Consider the following 21,989-nt stretch of genomic DNA (forward strand, 5'->3'; position numbering starts at 1 on the left):
CAGAGATAAACACAAAGTGCTGGAGTAACTCAGCGGGTCAGGCAGCATCTCCGGAGAAAAAAGATGACGTTTTGGTTCAGATCCCATCTTCACATGAAACACATTGTTATGAAGTGGTTTGAACCAGCATCTGCAGTTCTTTATTTCTACATGTTGTCCTGCCCCCATCTCCTTTCCAGCTTCCTCCCCCCCCCCCCCCTCCCCCCCTCTACAATCAGACCAAAGAAGGATTCTGACCCGAGAGGTCATCTATCCATTCCTTCTACTAGTGTGTTGCCTAACCCACTGAGTTACTCCAGTACTTTGTCTTTTATGTAAGATTCCAGAACAAGGGGTCACAGTTTAAGGATAAGGGGGAAATCTTTTAGGACCGAGATGAGGAAAACTTTTTTCATACAGAGAGTGGTGAATCTCTGGAATTCTCTGCCGCAGAAGGTAGTTGAGGCCAGTTCATTGGCTATATTTAAAGAGGGAGTTAGATGTGGCCCTTGTGGCTAAAGGGATCAGAGGGTATGGAGAGAAGGCAGGAACAGGATACTGAGTTGGATGATCAGCCATGATCATATTGAATGGCGGTGCAGGATCGAAGGGCCGAATGGCCTACTCCTGCACCTATTTTCTATGTTTCTATGTTTCTGCTATTCTGTGTGTCTCCACTTGAAAATATGCATTTTGTTTACCTCACCTCAAACAGATGGTTAAAAAAATTATAAAAGATTAAAACTAACACAAACAAGTGAAAATATATATAATTGGCAGCATATTATTTTCTTCATTGCAGCTGTACATTGGAGTGCAACTGGAAAAAATCACTGGCATAACCTGGCCAACAAGGTTCGGACTTTTGATTTTTGGATGGAGATTTGAACTTACTTGCACTATTCTGAATAAATGCCATGAGTTCTGCAAAATCTCAGTCATTATCATTGTGTAACATGGAAATCAACCACAGTAGGAACACATTGCTCATGCCATCACAGATACTGTTTACAGATTATTTATTTCTGGGCCATGATTGACTTACTTTTTTTCATACTTTCCATAGTTACCAGGGTGAAATGTGAAACTATGAAAAACAGTAAGTTCTGCAAATCAGTGTGTAGCTCAAGAGCCCTCAAACAGGCCAGTCACCAGCCAGGTCAGTAACAGAGTTGCTGAATTGACCTATGAGGCCATTATAATTGGAAATGCATACCATTGATTATTATTATGTGGAGCTAAATAGAATATACTAAGGCTAAATGTTGGCTTCTTCCAAAATTAATCACGTTGGGATCTGTAGAATTTATTGCCACAGAAGGCTGTGGAGGACAAGTCAATGGATATTTTAAAGGCAGAGATAGGTAGATTCTTGATTAGTACAGATGTCAGGGGTTATGGTGAGAAGGCAGGAAAATGGGATTAAGAGGTAAAGATAGATCATCCATGGTTGAATGGCAGAGTAGACTTGGTGGGCCAAATGGCCCAATTCTGCGTCTTTCACTTATGACCTAATGACATAAGACTCCAGACAGAATCATGTGCCAAACGTCAGAGCTAGCAATAAAAGTCAGCACAAGGAGTCCCCTCATTGTGGTGAAGGCTCATTCCATTAACAAAGCTTTCCACTTGATCCACCTCTTTACCCACCTCTGGTGCAATGTAGTCAGGTGTGCCGCAGAAGGTACAAGTTGTGTAATTACTATAGATTCCCTCCTTGCACATTCCAAAATCAGCCAGCTTACAGTGACCCTCCGAATCTAACAGGACATTATCCAGTTTCAAATCTCTGGAGAAGAAAAAAACACATTAAGGTCATTTTGTTAGCAATTTTTAAATCTCAAGTCAAGTTTATTCGTCACATACTCATACGAGATGTGCAGTGAAATGAAAAGTGGCAATGTTTGTGGACTTTGTGCAAAAAGACAAACAAACAAACAACCAAACAAACTATAAACACAATCACATATTCTTTTACATATTAAATATTGTGGGCGGAAGGAAAAACGTTCAGTCTATCCTCATGTTTAACTTGATTTCCCAGATGACTATTTATGTTAGATGGCGAGTATAAGCAAAGGACAGACACAAACCCTTGAACTAATAAATAGCAGCAAAAACAACAGTAATTAGTTAACATTGGTAAGTGTTCCACGATTACTTCAGTATTCACAAGTTCAAAGAGAGAAATAAAGGGATAATGAGTTAGGTTTTCAATTCTCGACTAGTGCAGTAACAAGACCAAGAGTGGCTATTTGTCATATGTACTTGATTTGAATCGGAATAATGGAATTCTTACTGCAGTTTTACAGGCACACTAGCTGCAACAACGATAAATATCCAATAAATGATCAGTTATTCTAAAGTAAACCAGACCTTGATCGTGCAAGAATCAAAGTACCAAGAGTAGCCACAGTAATGCAAAGTCCATAGTGGTTCAGTGTGGCGCTATGGTAATGGTTGGGGTTGTTCAGGGCAGTTCAAGAGCCTGTTGCTAGTGTAAAGAAGCATGCTCCTGTAGTTTCTTCCTGATGATAGCAGTGAGAAAAGATTGTGGCAAGGATGGGTCCGATGATATTAGCTGCCTTTGGGAGGCTTGGCTTCCAGTAGACCCATTCGATGGAGGGAGGTTCATACCCGTGATGGTCCAGGCAATGTCCACTACTTTCTAAGCCGCCTTCATTTGTGAGCAATCAAACTACTGAACCAGACAGTGGTGCAACTAGTCAGTATGCCCTCCATTGTACTTGCTGCAGCTTGATAGATTATTCAGTGACATGCTGAATCTCTTTAAGGATCTCTTCTGAGGATGTAGGGGTGTTAGTGAGCTTTCTATGAGATTACATCAATGTGCTGGGCATAGGAGAGATCGTCAGAGATGTGTCCACCCAGGAGCCTGAAGCCCATGATACTCTCTACATGTGTCCCACCAATGATGTCAGGTGCATGGTGGCTTGGTTTCCCTTCTGGAAATCAACAATCAGCTCCTTGGTCCTGTTAACATTGACAGAGAGGTTATTTCTCTTGCATCCTTCATCTAGCTTATCAATCTCTCTCCTGTTTTCTGACTCGTGGGTCCTCCGCCTCCCAACTCACCTGTTATTCATCCAACAATGGTGGTATCACTGGCAAATTTAAAGATTGCATTGGACCAATGTCTGGCAACACAGTAGTAAGGCAGAGAGAAATTCGAGCTAGGGGGCTGAGTACACAGCTCTGCAGTGTGTTGTTGCCAATCCGTATTAATTGGGTTCACCAACTCGAGAACAATCCTGAGCTACTAGCTACCATCTACCTCATTGGCAACCCCTGGACAATCAGACTTTACTGGACTTTATCTTCTGCAAAATCAGTGTGTAGCTCAAGAGCCCTCAAACAGGCCAGTCATCAGCCAGGTCAGTAACAGAGTTATCTTGTACTAAATGTTATTCACTTTATTCTGAATCGATACACTGTGGACGGCTTGATTGAAATCTTGCACCATTTTTCCACTGACTGGATAGCACGCAACAAAAAAGCTTTTCACTGTACCTCAGTACATGTGACAATGAACTAAACAAACTAGTTAATGAGGGAGTTGAGGATACAGTTGCATGCGGAGGAGTAGAGATATGGTTCCCTAAGTTTGAAGATGAGTTTGGAAGGGATGATTGTGTTGTACACCGAATTGCAATTGATGAACGAACAGCCTGACAGATGTGTGCATGATGTTTAAATGACCTAGCACAGATCTCATCCTCTGTCCATCTGCTGTGGTGGTGGGCAAACTAAAGTGGGTCCTCTGCCTCCCAACAGTTATGCTACAGGTTGGTGTTTGATGTGTTCGGAATAGCATTTATTCCTGTAGAGGGAATATCTGTGGGTGTGGGAGAGGAAATACTTTGGAGTTAAAAGTTTAGTACCAGGCACTACAACATTTGCTGTGATCAACTTCATGGTTCACATGTCCGCTGTATGTCTTGGCTTTACCATCCAGCACTCAGACTTAGAATTTTTATGAATACTTTCTTTGCTTTACTGGTATGTTGGAAATTTGGCTGCAGAACACACATTTACAGTAAAAGCTCCCGGATGCTAGATCATGGAAACCAACGAGCCAGTGTTCCTGCCAGCCTTGGCTGGAAGCAAAACCAAGATTGAAATGACAGCAGCTTTCCAGTAAAGACTACAAGTCTGACTTTATTTCCGAGTTTGAGCCATTTAAAGGACCATTCATGGACCAGATCTTTTTTTGCTTTTGAAAGAAAACAAGATGCATTTATATTGTGGGTTTCAAATCCTCAAGATTCCCAAAGCATTTTGCCACTAGCAGATTATTTGCAAAATGTGGCTATTATTGTGACATGGATAAATGTGACAGTTTGCAGATAGCGAATGATCACAGGCCTAGAAATTGTGGCGCAAGGTTTATGTGGCTATGCAATATAATTAGAGTAAAAATGAGTCACAAATACTTAATTTAGGATTGAAAAGGTCTCTGTCTTTTCCTTCCAGCTCCTCTTCATGTGATGTGTGTGTCCATTGAGTGGTGCACACTTACATGAGCAGCTCTTCATAGGAGTCTGGCTGTGTAAGTCCCATACAGGTCCCTTTAACTAAAAACCTTTTGCAGCAGCTTCTCCTTGGGGGCCCCCAGTCCTAAGCACCCCGTTACCTCAGTCTACAAAGATAAACTGTGTCCACTAGCTGAAGTATCAATAATCAGAGTGAACACATGTCTGGTGATTGGCAAAGAATCTGGGCAAAATGAGGAAAACTCTTTGTATTCATTAAGTTTAGAAATACAACATGGAAACAAGCCCTTCAGCCCAATGAGTCCATCATCAATCACCCTTTCACACTAGTTAAGATAAGATAAAGATAAGATAAGATACATTTATTGTCATTTGGACCCCTTGAGGTCCAAACGAAATGCCGTTTCTGCAGCCATACATACAAACACATAGACCCAAGACACAACATAATTTACATAAACATCCATCACATCGCTGTGATGGAAGGCCAAATAAACCTATCTCTCCACTGCACTCTCCCCCCCCCCCCCGATGTCAGAGTCAAAGTCAAAGCCCCCGGCTGGCGATGGCAATTGTCCCGCGACCATTTAAGCCACGCCGGGTGGTGCGAGGTCGCACACCGGGTCTTGGTGTTAGAGCCCCCGGTGTGCGCTCGCAGAGTCCCGCGGCCATTCCAAGCCGCGCGGGGCAGTGGTGTCAGGCCCCGCTCCAGGAGCTCTTCAACCCCGCAACTCGGGCGGGGGAAGTCGCCGTTGCGAGAGCCCTGAAAAGCGGTCTCCCTCCAGGGACCCGCGGGCTCCCGGTGCTGCCGTCCACAGACCTGTCGTTGGGGCCTCCGACTCTCTGGTCGGGCCGCAGCAGCAGCAGCAGCAGCAGCAGCAGCAGCGCTCCTCCACCGCTCCACCCGCTCCGGACTCGGCCAGCCCCGCGACGGCAACGGTGAGTTGTAGCACCAGAGTCCCCGGCTTCTTCCTGTTGGAGGCCGCTCCTCGTTGCGGCCCCCAACGACAACGGAAACCCGACGACGAGAAAAGGTCGGGTCTCCAGTGCAGGGAGAGATTTAAAAAGTTTCCCCCCCCCCCTCCCACCCCACCCCCACCCCCCCACACACACACACCCCAACAAAAAATAACAAAAACTACATTAAAACACAGACAGAAAATAATAAAACGCGGACAGACTGCAGACTGCAGAGGCTGCTGCTGGCCAGAGCCGCGCCGCGCAGTGGGATAGTTCTTTGTTATCCCACTTTATCATCTACTCTCTACACACCAAGGACAATTTTACAGAGGCCATTTAACCTACAAGCCTGCATGTCTTTGGGATGTGGGTGCAAACCAGAGCACCCGAAGGAAACCCATGTGGTTAAAGGGAGAATGAGCAAACTCCACACAAAAGGTATCCAAGGTCTCTGGCACTGTGAGGCAGCAGCTCTGCTGGCTGCACCACTGTGCCATCCTAAAATTAAGTGTTTAGGATATGGAATGCATTGCCTGACAGAATGATTGATACATTCAAAGGCAGCTTTTGAAAATAAATTTGATAAATGCTTGCAGAAATATAAGGATTTCCCACAATAGGGCTATAGGGAAGGAGCTTTAGACAGGGACCAAGAGAATTGGTCCTGAAAGATCTGATAGGCTGAATGGCCTCCCATTGTGCTGTGTTGTTCTATAACTAAAGACAGACACAAAAAGCTGGAGTAACTCAGCAGGTTAGGGAGCATCTCTGGAGCCACTTCTCTGGAGATGCTGCCTGCCTGACCTGCTGCGTTACTCCAGCTTCTTGTGTCTGCCTTTTGTTCTGTAACTACTTGCGATACTGAATAGGTATTGACAATTTATCTCCTCCCGCCTAGATTACTGCAACTCTCTTTACACTGGCATCAGCCAAACTTCCCTGTCCCGCCTGCAACTGGTCCAAAACGTCGCAGCGAGACTCCTGACGGGCACCCGAAAAAGTGACCACATAACCCCGATCCTGGCCTCTCCCCACTGGCTCCCTGTGCGGTTCCGTATACATTTCAAGACCCTCCTCTCTGTCTACAAAGCCCTCAATGGGCTTGCCCCCTCCTACATTAAAAGTCTTCTCACCCACCACTCCACCTCCAGGTCCCTCAGATCAGCCGACTTGGGGCTGCTGAATATCCCGCGGTCTAGGCATAAGCTTCGGGGCGACCGCGCCTTTGCGGTTGCAGCTCCTAGACTGTGGAACAGCATCCCCCTTCCCATCAGAACTGCCCCCTCCATCGACTCCTTTAAGTCAAGACTAAAAACTTATCTATACTCCCAAGCCTTTCCTGACTTCCACTGAGCGAGGGCTATATATATATATATATGTATGTAGTTTGTTTGTTTATACTATTCTTATAACAAATGTAAAGCACTTTGGCCAACGAGAGTTGTTTTTTAAATGTGCCATATAAATAAATGTGACTTGACTTGACTTGAATGACCTTATCCCAAGAATGAACTTTAAAAAGGACAGTAATTAAGAGCAATGAAGGAGATTCCTGATATAAACATTTCAGAGATAAGACCAGAGATAATGGTCAAAAATATTATGATTGTCGCACATTTTCCCGTGTGATAAACAAATAAACTATTTTACTCAAGATCTGTCAAAGTGTCTTCCAGAAGCACTAAAGTACAACTTTATGCATCTGAAGCAAAACTAGATATTATAGTTTTTAAAATGACAGATTGGCTCTCATAGTGGATTCTGCTGTAATCTGCTGCAACTGGGGAGATGGAAAACGGTGAGAAGGAATCACGCCACTACTGACAAAGTGCTGCTCTGCCAATCTGGAGTGCTAAATTCCCAGCCTAAGTGTTACAGGAGAGGCTTGGATCAGATGTTTAATGATTCCGAGATTCTTGGCAAGGTTTCCACCTCGTTGCTACCTCAATGGAATTCTAAAATACAAATATTCTACAAATATTGTAAGTAAGTTTAAACAAATACATTTTGGTTCTACCTGAGATAATTCATTGACAGAGTGAAACTTTAATCACTATATAGAGAACATCAGATTCTGTAAAGAATTCAGATACTTGGGATTCAGCCTGTTTTCTCTATTAATTTATCTTATCTTCGACAGTAGAATGCAAAATGTAGCATTCAGGTCACAATTATTTAAAACGTAGCATTTTGCAACTTAATAGACTACTTTCATTTCCCCATTTATCTGTCAATGTTTAGTAGCAGGAAAAGACAAACTTCTGCCTTCTGGATGTTTATTTCGAGGAAGAGCGAGTGCCTTTTTTCACATAACTGTTTGCTAAAGCTTTGCTGTTGCTGCTTGGATGGTGAATCACTTTTACAGCTGTATGTCAGGAGAGCTCACCCTAAAAAAGGAATACAGATGCAATTTGCCTCAACTGAACCTATTTGCTAGGAGCGATTTTGCTGACTTCGTCTCAAGAAGGGTTTCGGCTCGAAACGTTGCCCATTTCCTTTGCTCCATAGATGCTGCTGCACCCGCTGAGTTTCTCCAGCATTTTTGTGTACCTACTAGGAGCTGATGGAAGCTCAGACAGAATTTGAAACTAACCTTGTGAATTATTAACAAGTTTTATGTAGCTGAAATGAAGGGTTAGAAATTTATAAACGCATGAAAAGCATGGACCAAAGTGACAATGCGAGGGACAAGTCACTGTCCGATTCACCTCTACCCCATTGTGGACCTTGGACTTTATCTAAGGAATCAGTGCTAACAAACTCTGTATCTTCCCCTTTACTTTCCCTATTATACCTGAGTTTGGCCAGATTGTATTGATGTACTATTATCTGAACTGATTAAATAGCGTGCAAAATATTTTTTTTACTGTACATCAGTACAGGTGACAATAATGGCCCCAAACCTAAAGAATGGTGAGGGTTGTCCCATTGCATCCAATGATTTTCCTACCTGTTCCTAATGCAGGTACTCCAGTCTTCTGCTGGCACCAAGTGTTTAGTGCCAGGAATTTCAGGTGACTTGCCCCTCTGCTGGACTGACCAGCATTACCTGAGCCCTCTTGAAGGGAGGTCATCGTTGAATTATATTATAACATGATATCATTGTGCAGTTTGTGGAATACTTGGTGCAGCCCTAATCAATGAATGAGCATACTGATTCACCCACACTAACCTTGGTGGAAAAGGTCGACATCTGCAGACAATCCTGAAGTCTAAAATAGTGGAGCTATTACTTGAAATTGGAGATTTCAATGTTCATACCATTGGATTGTAAGCTAATCAAATGGAATACAAGATGCTATTGTTCCAGTTTTTTGTCAGGCAATGGGGGAGGCCAAGGACGGAAGGTCAGAATGGGAATAGGAACGGGAGTTAAAATGGTTATCCAGGATTTGGGAAATTCATCCCAGTTCCTAAAGCATCTGGAAGACCCAGCGGGCCTTTGTGGACAGGGAGCGAATGCTCAGTGAAAAGGTCACCTAGTCTATGCTTGTTCTTGCCAATGTAATGGATCCCGCATCTGGAACCACAAATGCAGTAGACACAAGGTTTGAAGAGGTGCCTGTGAACCTCTGTCTCACCTGGAAGGTTTGCTGGGGTCCCTGGATGGAGGTGAGAGAGGAGGTGTAAGGACAGGTGTTACATCTCCTGCAGTTGTAAGGGAAATACCTGGGAAGGGGGTTGAATTAAAAAGGATGAACAAATCAAGGAGCGGTTTTCTCTACAGAAAATGGTAAGGGGTGGGACAAGAAGATGTGACCAGCGGTGGGATTATGCTGAAGGTGTTTGAATAATAATATCTTTTATTGTCATTGCACGTCAGTGCAACAAGATTTAGTATGCAGCTCCAACCGATGAAAAAGAAAAGTAAAATAAATAAATAAGCTGTGTGTCGTGACCATCCGAGGGAGACAGTCCAGGGTGGGTGGGGGCACTCAGCAGGGCCGGTTCAGAGCCGCTATAGCTCTTGGAATAAAGCTGTTTCTGAGTCTGGAGGTTCGGGCGTAGAAGGCCTTGTAATGTCTGCCGGAGGGAAGTAGTTCAAACAATCCGTTACAAGGGTGTGATGAGTCTTTATGGATGCTGACGGCCTTCCTGAGGCACCGTGTGTGTAGATGCCCTCCAAGGCTGGTAGCTCTATCGCAATGATCCTCTGCGCTCTGTGGACGACGCGCTGAAGAGCTCTCCTCTCCGCCTCCGCGCAGCTGAGATACCACACAGAGATGCCATACGTTAATATGCTCTCTGTGGTGCAGCGGTAGAATGTTGTCAACAGCTGTTGGGGCAGACCAGTCTTTTTTAATGTCCTCAGGAAGAACAGTCGTTGCTGTGCCTTCTTGACCAGTTGGTGGACCATGTGAGGTCCTCTGAAATGTGAGAGCCCAGAAACTTAAAGCTGGAAACTCTCTCCACACTTTCCCCGTAGATGGAGATTGGGGCATATTCTCCATTATGGGACCTCCTGAAGTCAATAATCAGCTCCTTGGTCTTGGAGGTGTTTAGTGACAAGTTGTTACGTGTGCACCAGTCCGCCAGGATCTGCACCTCCGCCCTGTATTTTGTTTTATCACCGTTGGTGATCAGCCCAATTACTGTTGTGTCGTCTGCAAACTTCACGATGGTGTTGGTGTCGAATGCAGGAACACAGTCATGAGTGAAGAGGGAGTAGAGCATGGGGCTTAGTACACAGCCCTGTGGTGTGCCGGTGCTCAGGGTGATAGTGGAGGACAGGTGCGGGCCCAGTCTCACTGCCTGCGGTCGCTCCGCCAGAAAGTTCAGGATCCAATCGCATATCGGCGAGCTGAGGCCTAGCTGGTGGAGTTTGGTGGTGAGCTTGGTGGGGATGACCGTATTGAATGCAGAGCTATAGTCAACGAAGAGCATCCTCACGTACGTGCCCTGTCTGTCCAGGTGAGTCAGGACAGTGTGAAGAGCCAGAGAGATGGCATCCTCTATTGATCTATTTGCCCTGTATGCAAATTGATGAGAGTCCAGTGAGGCAGGGATGCTGGATTTGATGTGGGAGAGGACCAGCCTTTCGAAGCACTTCATTGGGATTGGAGTTAGGGCAACTGGGCGGTAGTCGTTCAGGTTGGTGACTTTGGACTTTTTTCGGCACCGGCACTATGGTGGCTGTTTTCAGGCACTTGGGGACCGTTGCCAGAGATAGAGATAGATTGAAGATTCTCGTGAATACCTCCGCCAGCTGTACAGCACAGTCCTTTAGTACCCTTCCCTGGACTCCATCCGGGCCTGCAGCCTTGCGTGGATTGATCCTACGCAGAGCGCACTGTACCTCCTGAGTGCTCAGTGTTAAGGCCTGTCCCTCCGCCATGGCCGGGGTTATTCCACTCCTGGTGGTGTTGCCAGTTTCGAACCGGGCAAAGAAGGTGTTCAGTTCGTTAGCCAATGTGATATCACCGTAGGGGCAGGCGGGGCTGCTCTTGGAGTCAGTGATGTCCCTGACACCCTGCCACATGCTTCTGGTGTCCGCGGCATTGAAGTGTTCTTCCACCCTTTGCATGTGGATGTCTTTGGCCTTTTTTATGCCTTTGTTCAGGTTCGACCTGGCCGCACTGTAGGCAGAAGTGTCCCTGGATTTAAAGGCATTGTTGCATGCCCTTAGCGGCACGCAACAATGCGGTGGGGTTATGCTGAAGTGGGATTATGCTGAAAGGTTGGAGCATGAAGTGAAAAATGAGTACGAGGTGAACTCTATCCTTGTTCCATCTGGAAGAAGGGAGAGTGAGAGCAGAACTGCAGGACAAAATGGAGACATGGATGAGAGCTCCATCCACAACTACAGGGCTCCATCCACAGAAACACCAGGATATGCAGATAATCCCAAGTGTTTGGAGAAACTTAACAGATCTGGCCGGTGGCATGCATGGATAGGCAATGGACTGAAGAAAGATGTCCTAGAGTGGAAAGCCTCATCGTTGGAGCAGATGCAGGGAAGAGAGAGAAGTTGAGAGTAAAGGATGGCATCCTTGCAAGAGTATGGGTGGGAGGAAGTACAGTCAAGATTACTGGGAGCCAGTGATTCTATAGCAGACGTCAGTACATATTCTGTACCCTGTGATGTTGACAAAGATCAGGAAAGGAGAGAGAGGTGTGAGAGGTAGTCCAATTGAATCTGAGGACAGAGTGCAAGTTACTAGTAAAGTTAATGAAATCAATGAGTTCTGCATGGGTACAGGAGGCATGCCCGATGCATCTGTTGAAGACCACAAAAGTACTTTGAGTAATATAAAGTGCAGATCAAAGTTCTGTGTTAAGTTTGTATTCAAAATCAATAACATACACTTCTAAAACAACAAGAATGAGATTGCCATTCTTTCAAAACATTCCATGTGCTCTGGGTTGATTTTAATATTTAGTAAACTATTATCCTGGGGCTTCAGTCCCATGGTTTAAAATGCTTACTCCACAAAATGCCATGTTTGGATAAACAAAGACAATAAATTGTATTAAGTTTGATAAATGCTTATAAAAAATTCACCTTTAATGCTTCACTGAAATCGTTGAGATAACTGAACAGAACTGAATGCGAACCATAATAATAATAATAATAAATTTTATTTATGGGCGCCTTTCAAGAGTCTCAAGGACACCTTACAAAAATTTAGCAGGTAGAGGAAAAACATGTAAGGGGAATGAAATAAATAGTAGAGACATGACTAGTACACAAAGTAAAGACAGAATTCAATACAAAACACAATATGAGGCAATTAATGCACATATGAAAATGGAGGGGGACGTGGGGCTAAGGATAGGCAGAGGTGAAGAGATGGGTCTTGAGGCGGGACTGGAAGATGGTGAGGGACACAGAATTGCGGATCAGTTGGGGAGGGAATTCCAGAGCCATGGATGAGGCAACTATATTATGTGGGATATGATGGTTCCAGCACTACTTTGGATATGCATGCTTGTAGTAGAATGAATGCATGGATTGTGCTGTGTTACCTGAGATTCAGAGCTACTGCTTTACTTACCTTTTGGGACAAGCTTATCTTTTGGATGACCATGCTTGTAGTAGACCGAATGAAAGGGGTAAAGCTGGAGTTGTCTGTAACCTTGGTGAACCTTTCCTCAATCTCATCTTCTATTGTGGCCTATTCTATTGATACAACTTTGTGATGTCAGGATGATGAAGTAACACTGGATGAACTGTATAGAGATGATGAAGGTACATTGGAAAATAACTCAGAAATGTCTAATCACGCAATGTTCCCGCAGCAGCTGCCTACTTTAGAAATGTCATTCCTTTTACGTTGGGAGGTTTACCAATAAGCCCATGGCAAAGTCACAGTGTTAATTATGTCTATTGGGTGATAATTGCTGGCCAGCCTCCGGGAGACTTCTTTGAATGATGCAATGGTTTTATTTGAGTACATGAGACTAGATGGTTTTATATCCAATTAAAAATGTGTGGTCATTAATCAAGAGTACCTCATTGTATTTCATTATTATTTAATTCCATTTATTTTTCTAGCCAGTATTGACCGGTCCTAAATTCAGATTAAATAAATACTTGTTACTTTGTTCATTGACAGCTATCATGGATTCTCAATAGTATGCCCTATATATCTTTCAAAAGGAAGCATATAATTTTAGTCCTGTTTGCTCCTTTTTTCATTGTGATGTTTAAAGTTTTAATCAACCCAAGCCACTAAAAGTCCTTTGTTGGTAGCTGAATGAGATTCCCTCAGAACTGTCACATCGGAGCATTAGTTTTAAATGACAGCTGCAGGGCCTGACACAAGATATAGCGTGACCTAATTCCCCCTCTGGTTTGTTATCCAGACTCACCAAGCTGCTCCGTGTCTGCTCATGCTCAGGCTCAGATCACGGGGCCTTAAATGTGCAAGTTGTAACTCACAAATCACATTACTGCAACGCTAACCTTCACACTGCAAAGAAGGTTACGGTTGCACAAGAGCTGTCCAACTTCACCAAGGGTAAACTAAAGCTAGTTGCCTTAGAATTCAGATTTCTATATATGCAAATACAAATTGGAAACTCACATTTCACTATACTCCCAATAAGATAAAATCAGCTATTGCAAATAAAGCAATATAAATGGCGTATATTGCCACATTGCAGTATAAAACAATACAATATAAATGGCTTATATTGCCATTATATTGAGAGTCCCAACCCAAGATGTCACTTATCCATGTTTTCCAGAGATGCTGTCTGACCTGCTGTGTTTCAGTACTCCAGCACTTTATGCCCTTTTGTGTAAACCTGCATCAGCAATTCCTTGTATCCATAATATAAATGCCTTGTTTGGTAATGTTGATTAGGTTGAATTTTCGTACTGTAAAAAAAGTGGCCATTCAGCCCATAGAGATTATTCTGGCTCCCAATACATTTCCATCGATTGCATTCTCACACTATTTCTCAGTCACGTTCTCATGTGCATATGAACTCTAATGTCAATCACCAAACACGGGGTGACTTACAGTAATGAATGACACCACTGATCAGCATTCTTTAGCAGTGGCGCAGCGGTAGAGCTGCTGCCTCACACCTCCAGAGACCTCAGTTCGATCTTGTCCTTGGATGCTGTCTGTGCAAAGTTTGTGTTCGTTCTCCCTGTGACTGTGTGGGTTTCCTCCTGGTTCTCCACTTTCTTCCCACATTCCAAAGACACGCAGATTCGTCAGGTTAATTGGCCTTAGTAAATTGGGCCTAATGCGTAGGATGCAAAAGTGAGATAACAGAACTAATGTATGGGTGATCGATCGATGGCTGGCATGGACTCAGCACGCTGCAGGGCTTGTTTCTATGTTGAATCTCTAAACTAAACGTTGACTGGAATTTGGAGGAAAACCGGAGCACATGGAAAAACACATATGGCCACAAGGAGAACATGCAAACATCTGCAGTCTCTTGAAACTCCATTTTATTGCTCCACTGTAAAGTCTCTTCCAGACATGTCTTCATTTTTCCTCCTCTCTTCATAGGGGATTCTATGACCCTTTCTCAGCTTCCCACTTCTGCTCTTTGCCACTTCTCTTGCCAAACAGATTCTAAAATATGCCGCCCTTCACGGTCTGCATCACCGTGAGGAAGAGACTACAAAAAGTAGTAAACACTGCCCAGTCCATCATCGGCTCTGACCTTCCTTCCATCGAGGGGATTTATCGCACTCGCTGCCTCAAAAAGGCTGGCAGTATCATCAAAGACCCACACCATCCTGGCCACACACTCATCTCCCTGCTACCTTCAGGTAGAAGGTACAGGAGCCTGAAGACTGCAACAACCAGGTTCAGGAATAGCTACTTCCCACAGCCATCAGGCTATTAAACTTGGCTCGGACAAAACTCTGAACATTAATAACCCATTATCTCTTATTTGCACTTTATCAGTTTATTTATTCATGTGTTTTGTAGTCAATGCCTACTATGTTCTGTTGTGCTGAAGCAAAGCAAGAATTTCATTGTCCTATCAGGGACACATGACAATAAACTCACTTGACTTGACTGCGAGTATTTGACTTCATCCACCCTTCACTCCCCTCATCTTGTTTCACTGAATGGCATTCCCTTCCTCATCTAGCTCCATTTATTGCCTGCCACTTCTTATTACTGGCTAACTCCCCTCGACATTCTCAGCCCTCATGCAGTTTGCCCCGACCCGATACATCTTCTATCCCCTTGCCTCCACAGTTGCTGCCTGACCTGCTGCTTCAGATTACGGCAGTTTCTTGGTCAGCGTTGAATCTGATTGCAGGAGCTGTACAGTATAGTATAGTATAGTATATCTTTATTGTCATTTTCCTGAGTACTCACATACCCAGAGGAAACAAAAAACCGTTGCTCAACCAGTGTCCATTCAGTGTGCAGTAAAAAATAAATAGAAATAAAAATACATATATCATGAACAAATTAAACACTCTACTCTCTACTAAAAATCAACAGGCGTTCCGATCGGCAGCGGCACGACAGTGGCTCTGCTGCAGTGTGTCCAGGTTGGTGGTTGGTGCGCGATACTTTGGCAGGGGGCAAAGTCCGTTTATCAGTCTTATAGCCTGCGGGAAGAAGCTGAGGAGCATCCTGCTGGTTTTGCAGCTAATGCTCCTGTACCTCTTCCCAGATGGCAGGATGGAGAATATGTGATGCGATGGGTGGTAGGGGTCTTTGATGATGGAGATGGCTCTGCTGATACATCTCTTCCTGTATATGTCCAGCAGGAAAGGGAGTGGAGCACCAATAATCCTGCTGGCGGTCTTCACAATCCTGTCTAGTTGGTGCCGTTCGTACGCCTTGCAGCTCCCAAACCAGGAAGTGATGCCGTAGGTTAATGTGCTCTCGATTGTCCCCCTATAAAAAGTTCGTAGGTGTGTAGTGGGGAGACCTGCTTTCCGTAGTCTTCGGAGAGGGTGTAGTCGCTGCTGGGCTCTCTTGACCAGTGCTGTGGTGTTGGTCGTGGACGTCAGGTCATCTGACAGGTGGAGTCCTAGGAACTTCACGCTGCTGACCCTTTCCACATCAGCTCCATCGATGTGCAGAGGTGTATGGTGTTGTTTTCCCGCCCTCCTGAAGTCAACCACCATCTCCTTAGTTTTTCCCACGTTGAGAATGAGGTTGTGGGACTTGCACCATCCTGTGAGCAGCTCCACCTCCATCCTGTACGCCGACTCATCATTGTCACTGATGAGACCCACCACTGTTGTGTCATCAGCGAACTGTGCAGCGTCAGCTCCTGTTTCCACCACTGAGTCACTCTTGTACAAGAGCAAAGTCCACTGAAAGGTGGTACATCATGCATTTACCATAGCTCCGGTGTATATTTCTGTTATACCCAGCAGTTAAAGCTCATTGTTATAAAACGCAACATCTGAATGGATTATAAAATTGATTCCACAGACTTTCAAGAATTTAGCACCAGAATAGAACAGCAATCTATTACATAAAATTGGATTTGAATCAATAATCAATCGGACAATGTCCAATTAAAATGTCTGAAGTGATATGTAAGATTGTGGGTAGACACAAAATGCTGGAGTAACTCAGCGGGACAGGGAGCATCTCTGGAGAGAAGGAATTGGTGATGTTTCTTTGACCCTTCTTCAGATAGGTGACCCTTCTTCAGACCATCAGTTTGAAGAAGGGTCGCGACCCGAAACGTCACCCATTCATTCCTTCTCTCCAGAGATGCTGCCTGTCCCACTGAGTTACTCCAGCATTTTGTGTCTACCTTCGATTTAAACCAGCATCTGCAGTTCTTTCCTACATACCTGTAAGTTAGATTGTGACGGTTTTAACAACATTCCACTCTGTATCCTAATTTAACCTCAATGAATAGGAACTAAAATAGGATTAACTTTCAGTTTTTCTATGCATTCTTGTTAACAAATTCCAAAAGCTAACAGTAATGACTTACTACACATCACCAATGGGAAGAACGGTTTCAGCTGGCAGGTCACATAGGAACCATGATCTCACTGAATGGTGGAATCGACTCGAGTGATAATTAGCTTAGTCTCGTTCTTATGACACAGATTAAAAATAACTGGCAGAACAAAACCAGGGGCAGATGAGGAATGTTTTTGCAATAATCGAGCAGTTATAGTCTGGAACGCTCTGCCATGAAATTTCAATCATAATTAAAAAAGAAAATGCTTGCAGAGCCATGGGAATGAGCATGCAAGCAAGACTAATTGATAATTCTTTCGAGGAGATGGTACCAACAAATTTTGAAAATGACCACCATGTGTGCTGAAATGATTGTATGATGTGGCACTGTGTCACCATGACTACACAAGGATTAACTGGCAGCAGGGGGTAAGGAAAGACCGTTCACATCGCAGCCCTGTTTCCACCAATCTTTCCACCACTATGCACAGAAGCACAAGAAGCGATTGTATGCAGATGCCGAGAAGTGTGTTCAGCTCTGACTGAACAATTTCTAATCTTCTGATGTGGACTTGATAAGAAGAACTGGCACCAGTGGCTCATAATCATTAATTAAAAAATTCAAGGAAATAAAATAGTTTGTGGAAACTGTTTTCCACAAACGATCTCCCCCATCTCTTTTGGCTTTGCAGATAGCTGTCCACTCTGACTCTCTAATGGACCAATTTTATCCCTCGTTATCCTTTTGTGATTAATATAGCTGTAGAAACCCTTTGGATTTACTTTCACCTTACTTGCCAAAGCACCCTCATATCTTCTTTTAGCTTTTCTAATTTCTTTCTTAAGATTCTTTTTACATTCTTTATACTTCTCAAGCACCTCATTTACTCCATGCTGCCTATAATTATTGTAGATCTCTCTCTTTTTCCGAACCAAATGTCCAATTTCCCTTGAAAACCATGGCTCTTTCCAATTATTACTATTTTCTTTCAACCAAACTGGGACATAAAGATTCGGTACTCTTAAAATTTCACCTTTAAATGTCCTCCATTTCTCTTCTACATCCTTCCCATAAAACAAAATGTCCCAATTCACTGCTTTTAAATCCTTTCGCATCTCCTCAAAGTTAGCCTTTCTCCAATCAAAAATCTCAACCCTTGGTCCAATTCTAACCTTCTCCATAATTATATTGAAACTAATGGTATTGTGATCACTGGACCCGAAGTGCTCCCCAACACATACCTCCGCCACCTGACCTGTCTTATTTCCTAACAGGAGGTCCAGCACTGCCCCTTCTCTAGTAGATACCTCTATGTATTGCTGCAAAAAACTATCCTGCACACATTTTACAAACTCCAAACTATCCAGCCCTTTTACAGAATGTGTTTCCCAGTCTGTGTGGAAAATTGAAATCTCCCAATCACTACCTTGTGGTTACTACTAATATCTGCTATCTCCTTACATATATGCTCTTCCAATTCTTGCTCCCCATTAGGCGTTCTATAATACACCCCTATAAGTGTTGCTACACCTTTCCCATTTCTCAGTTCCACCCAAATAGCCTCCCTAGACGAGCCTTCTAATCTATCCTGCCAAAGCACTGCTGTAATATCTTCCCTGACAAGCAATGCAACACCTCCACCTCATGCCCCTCCAATTCTATCACACCTAAAGCAATGAAATCCTGGAATATTTAGTTTCCAATCACAGCCATCCTGCAACCATGTTTCACTAATCGCCACAACATCATACTTCCAGGTGTCAATCCAGGCTCTAAGTTCATCCACCTTTCTTACAATGCTCCTAGCATTAAAATATACATATTTATACATATATACACATATACACATGTATTAAAATATATTAAAATACATTAAAATATACACATTTACACATATAAACTTTAAAGCAAATGTTAAAGATTTGATGCAGAACTTCAATCTGCCCAGTGAGAGTTCTGATTTTTTCAGATGCACTTTGTGGTGAGATTTTTAATTCTCTCCAATGGTCATCATCACAATTGCTGAGTTTGGATTTTTGAGGTAGCAGTCTTTATCCATGTATTCAAAGGAAGGATGATTTAAAAAACAACAAACTTTTTACAGTTGTGCGAATTAATTAATGAGTTTATGTAACAGCGTTATCAAATGAATGCTTTCTGTCACATGTTCCCTGACTGAAGTTACTTTCTATAAAAAAGTTTATATAACATTTAGCCCTTATTGTTTCTGGTTTTCTGAACAAATACCTTGGAATAATTCCAATCTCCAGCCAGAAAGTTCTGGTTCCTCGTGGAGGGATTTCGAGGTGCAACGTACACAAATGATGAAGAAAGTAAAATGTTGTGGCAACTTTTCTTTCCTCTTGTGTTTAATTTAGTTTGATTTTATTTACTGTCACATGTTCCGAGGTAGAGTGAAAAGCTTTTGTTGAGTGTTATCCAGTCAGCAGAAAGACTACTGCTTTAAAAAACTCTTCATCAACTCTTCGAATCTCCATTTCCTGGATCAACGTTTTTTTTTGCCTGGTCATATCTTTGGGTGCTATAGTTTTCTCAAGCAATTTGTCTAGCATCTTAACTTTGTAAAGATAGACCAAATTGTAGGGATATAATTGAACAAAACTTCACACTAGGCCACGTAAACAATATTATGATAGATGACTAAAAGTTTGATCAGAATTGGTCAAAAACATATTTAAAATAAAATGTGCGAAGCGTTATAGGAGAAGCAGCTAAGCAAATGACAGCATTAAATGGATTGTAGAAAATAATACGATTGGAAGGTGATTCCAAGATGAATCCCCAGGAACTGCATTCTGCATCCTGAGATGAGTTGGATATGGCAATGGTGACTGCATTGATTCTAGAATGGTTCTCCTACATTAGACAATAGAAAATTTCACCCCACTGTTTGCAAAAGGCAGGGAGAGTTAAACGTGGAACTATAGACAAGTTAGCCTGACATCCGTGTTGAGGAAAATGTTAAAGCTTTTATCAAGAATGTGATAACATGGTGCTTCTAAAACCATATAACCATATAACCATATAACAATTACAGCACGGAAACAGGCCATCTCGGCCCTACAAGTCCGTGCCGAACAACTTTTTTTCCCTTAGTCCCACCTGCCTGCACTCATACCATAACCCTCCATTCCCTTCTCATCCATATGCCTATCCAATTTATTTTTAAATGATACCAACGAACCTGCCTCCACCACTTCCACTGGAAGCTCATTCCACACCGCTACCACTCTCTGAGTAAAGAAGTTCCCCCTCATGTTACCCCTAAACTTCTGTCCCTTAATTCTGAAGTCATGTCCTCTTGTTTGAATCTTCCCTATTCTCAAAGGGAAAAGCTTGTCCACATCAAATCTGTCTATCCCTCTCACCATTTTAAAGACCTCTATCAAGTCCCCCCTTAACCTTCTGCGCTCCAGAGAATAAAGACCTAACTTATTCAACCTATCTCTGTAACTTAGTTGTTGAAACCCAGGCAACATTCTAGTAAATCTCCTCTGTACTCTCTCTATTTTGTTAACATCCTTCCTATAATTGGACGACCAAATAAGAACATAAGAAAATAAGAACAGGATTGGGTAAAATCAACATAGGTTTATGAAATGGAAATCATGTTTGACAAGTATGTTACAATTGCCTGAGGTTGTCTATTCAAGAGTAATTGAGTCATACTGCAATACATAATGGAAACAGGCCCTCTGGGCCAACTTGTCCATGCCGACCAAAATGCCCCATTTAAGCTAATCCCATTTGTCCCTGTTTGGCCTATATCCCTCTATATCTTTCCCATCCATGTAAGTTTCAAAAGTCTTTTAAAAGGGGTCTGGAGGCTCAGTTACTGAGAATCATCGGCTGAGATCAATTAATTTCTCTACGTTAAGTGAATGAAGGATATAGGTTATGAAGTAAGGAGCAACTCCTTATGTTCCCATTTGCTCAACAATTCTCTTTTCCTCTTTAGTCAAAGATCACTTCCATTGGCCATTTCACCAATTCTGACAAAGCCCTATGAGATATTTTGCCTTGAAAGAATTTAGATCAAGAGTTCAAGAGTTCAAGAGACATTTGTTATCATATGCACCAATTGGTACAGTGAGATTTGAATTACCATACAGCCATACGAATAAATAGAACACAATACACGATTGTGGAATCTCATGTAGATAGGGTGGTAAAGAAAGCTTTTGGTGTGCTGGCTTTTATAAATCAGAGCATTGAGTATAGAAGTTGGGAAGTAATGTTAAAATTGTACAAGGCATTGGTGAGGCCAATTCTGGAGTATGGTGTACAATTTTGGTTGCCAAATTATAGGAAAGATGTCAACAAAATAGAGAGAGTACAGAGGAGATTTACTAGAATGTTGCCTGGGTTTCAGCACCTAAGTTATAGAGAAAGGTTGAACAAGTTAGGTCTTTATTCTTTGGAGCGCAGAAGGTTAAGGGGGGGGACTTGATAGAGGTCTTTAAAATGATGAGAGGGATAGACAGAGTTGACGTGGATAAGCTTTTTCCATTGAGAGTAGGGAAGATTCAAACAAGAGGACATGACTTGAGAATTAAGGGACAAAGGTTGAGGGACAACATGAGGGGGAGCTTCTTTACTCAGAGAGTGGTAGCTGTTTGGAATGAGCTTCCAGTGCAAGTGGTGAAGGCAGGTTCGTTTTTATCATTTAAAAATAAATTGGATAGGTATATGGACGTGAAAGGAATGGAGGGTTATGGTCTGAGTGCAGATAGATGGGACTAGGTGAGAGTAAGTGTTCAGCACGGACTAGAAGGGCCGAGATGGCCTGTTTCCGTGCTGTAATTGTTAAATGGTTATATGGTTTAGTCACTTTTCAGAACGTGCTCCTCAAGATTTGATAGTCACATAGCTGACATACAAAATGGCCACGTTTCCAGAAAGCGTGAAGGGGTCAGGACATATTTCTTCTGTTTAGGCTTTTCTTAGTTAGAAAAATGTTTATCTGACTGGAAGATGACATTTTATTTCATTGCCACTGGTGTGGAAAAGATCTGCATTATTGTTTATTTTGCATTAATCTCGAAACAGACCAATCGCATCAGGTCAATGAGTTGAGTTACTCCCCCGCTAAGTTACCCCAGCATTTTGTGTCTATCTAGCATCAGGCCAATGATTCAGTTCTGGATA

The 21,989-nt window shown here is 43.0% G+C and overlaps 1 protein-coding gene across 1 annotated transcript in view; it reads right to left on the reverse strand.

The window, feature by feature from the left end:
- LOC129700115 (protein kinase C epsilon type-like) overlaps positions 1 to 21,989 on the reverse strand; it is a 69,016-nt gene that overhangs the window by 21,611 nt on the left and 25,416 nt on the right. Inside the window, exon 4 of the mRNA XM_055640313.1 lies at positions 1,630 to 1,768. Coding sequence (XP_055496288.1) covers positions 1,630 to 1,768 — 139 coding nt within the window. The remainder of the gene's footprint in view (positions 1 to 1,629; positions 1,769 to 21,989) is intronic.

This window comes from Leucoraja erinacea, chromosome 9 (assembly GCF_028641065.1).
Source record: "Leucoraja erinacea ecotype New England chromosome 9, Leri_hhj_1, whole genome shotgun sequence".
NCBI classification, from domain to species: domain Eukaryota; kingdom Metazoa; phylum Chordata; class Chondrichthyes; order Rajiformes; family Rajidae; genus Leucoraja; species Leucoraja erinaceus.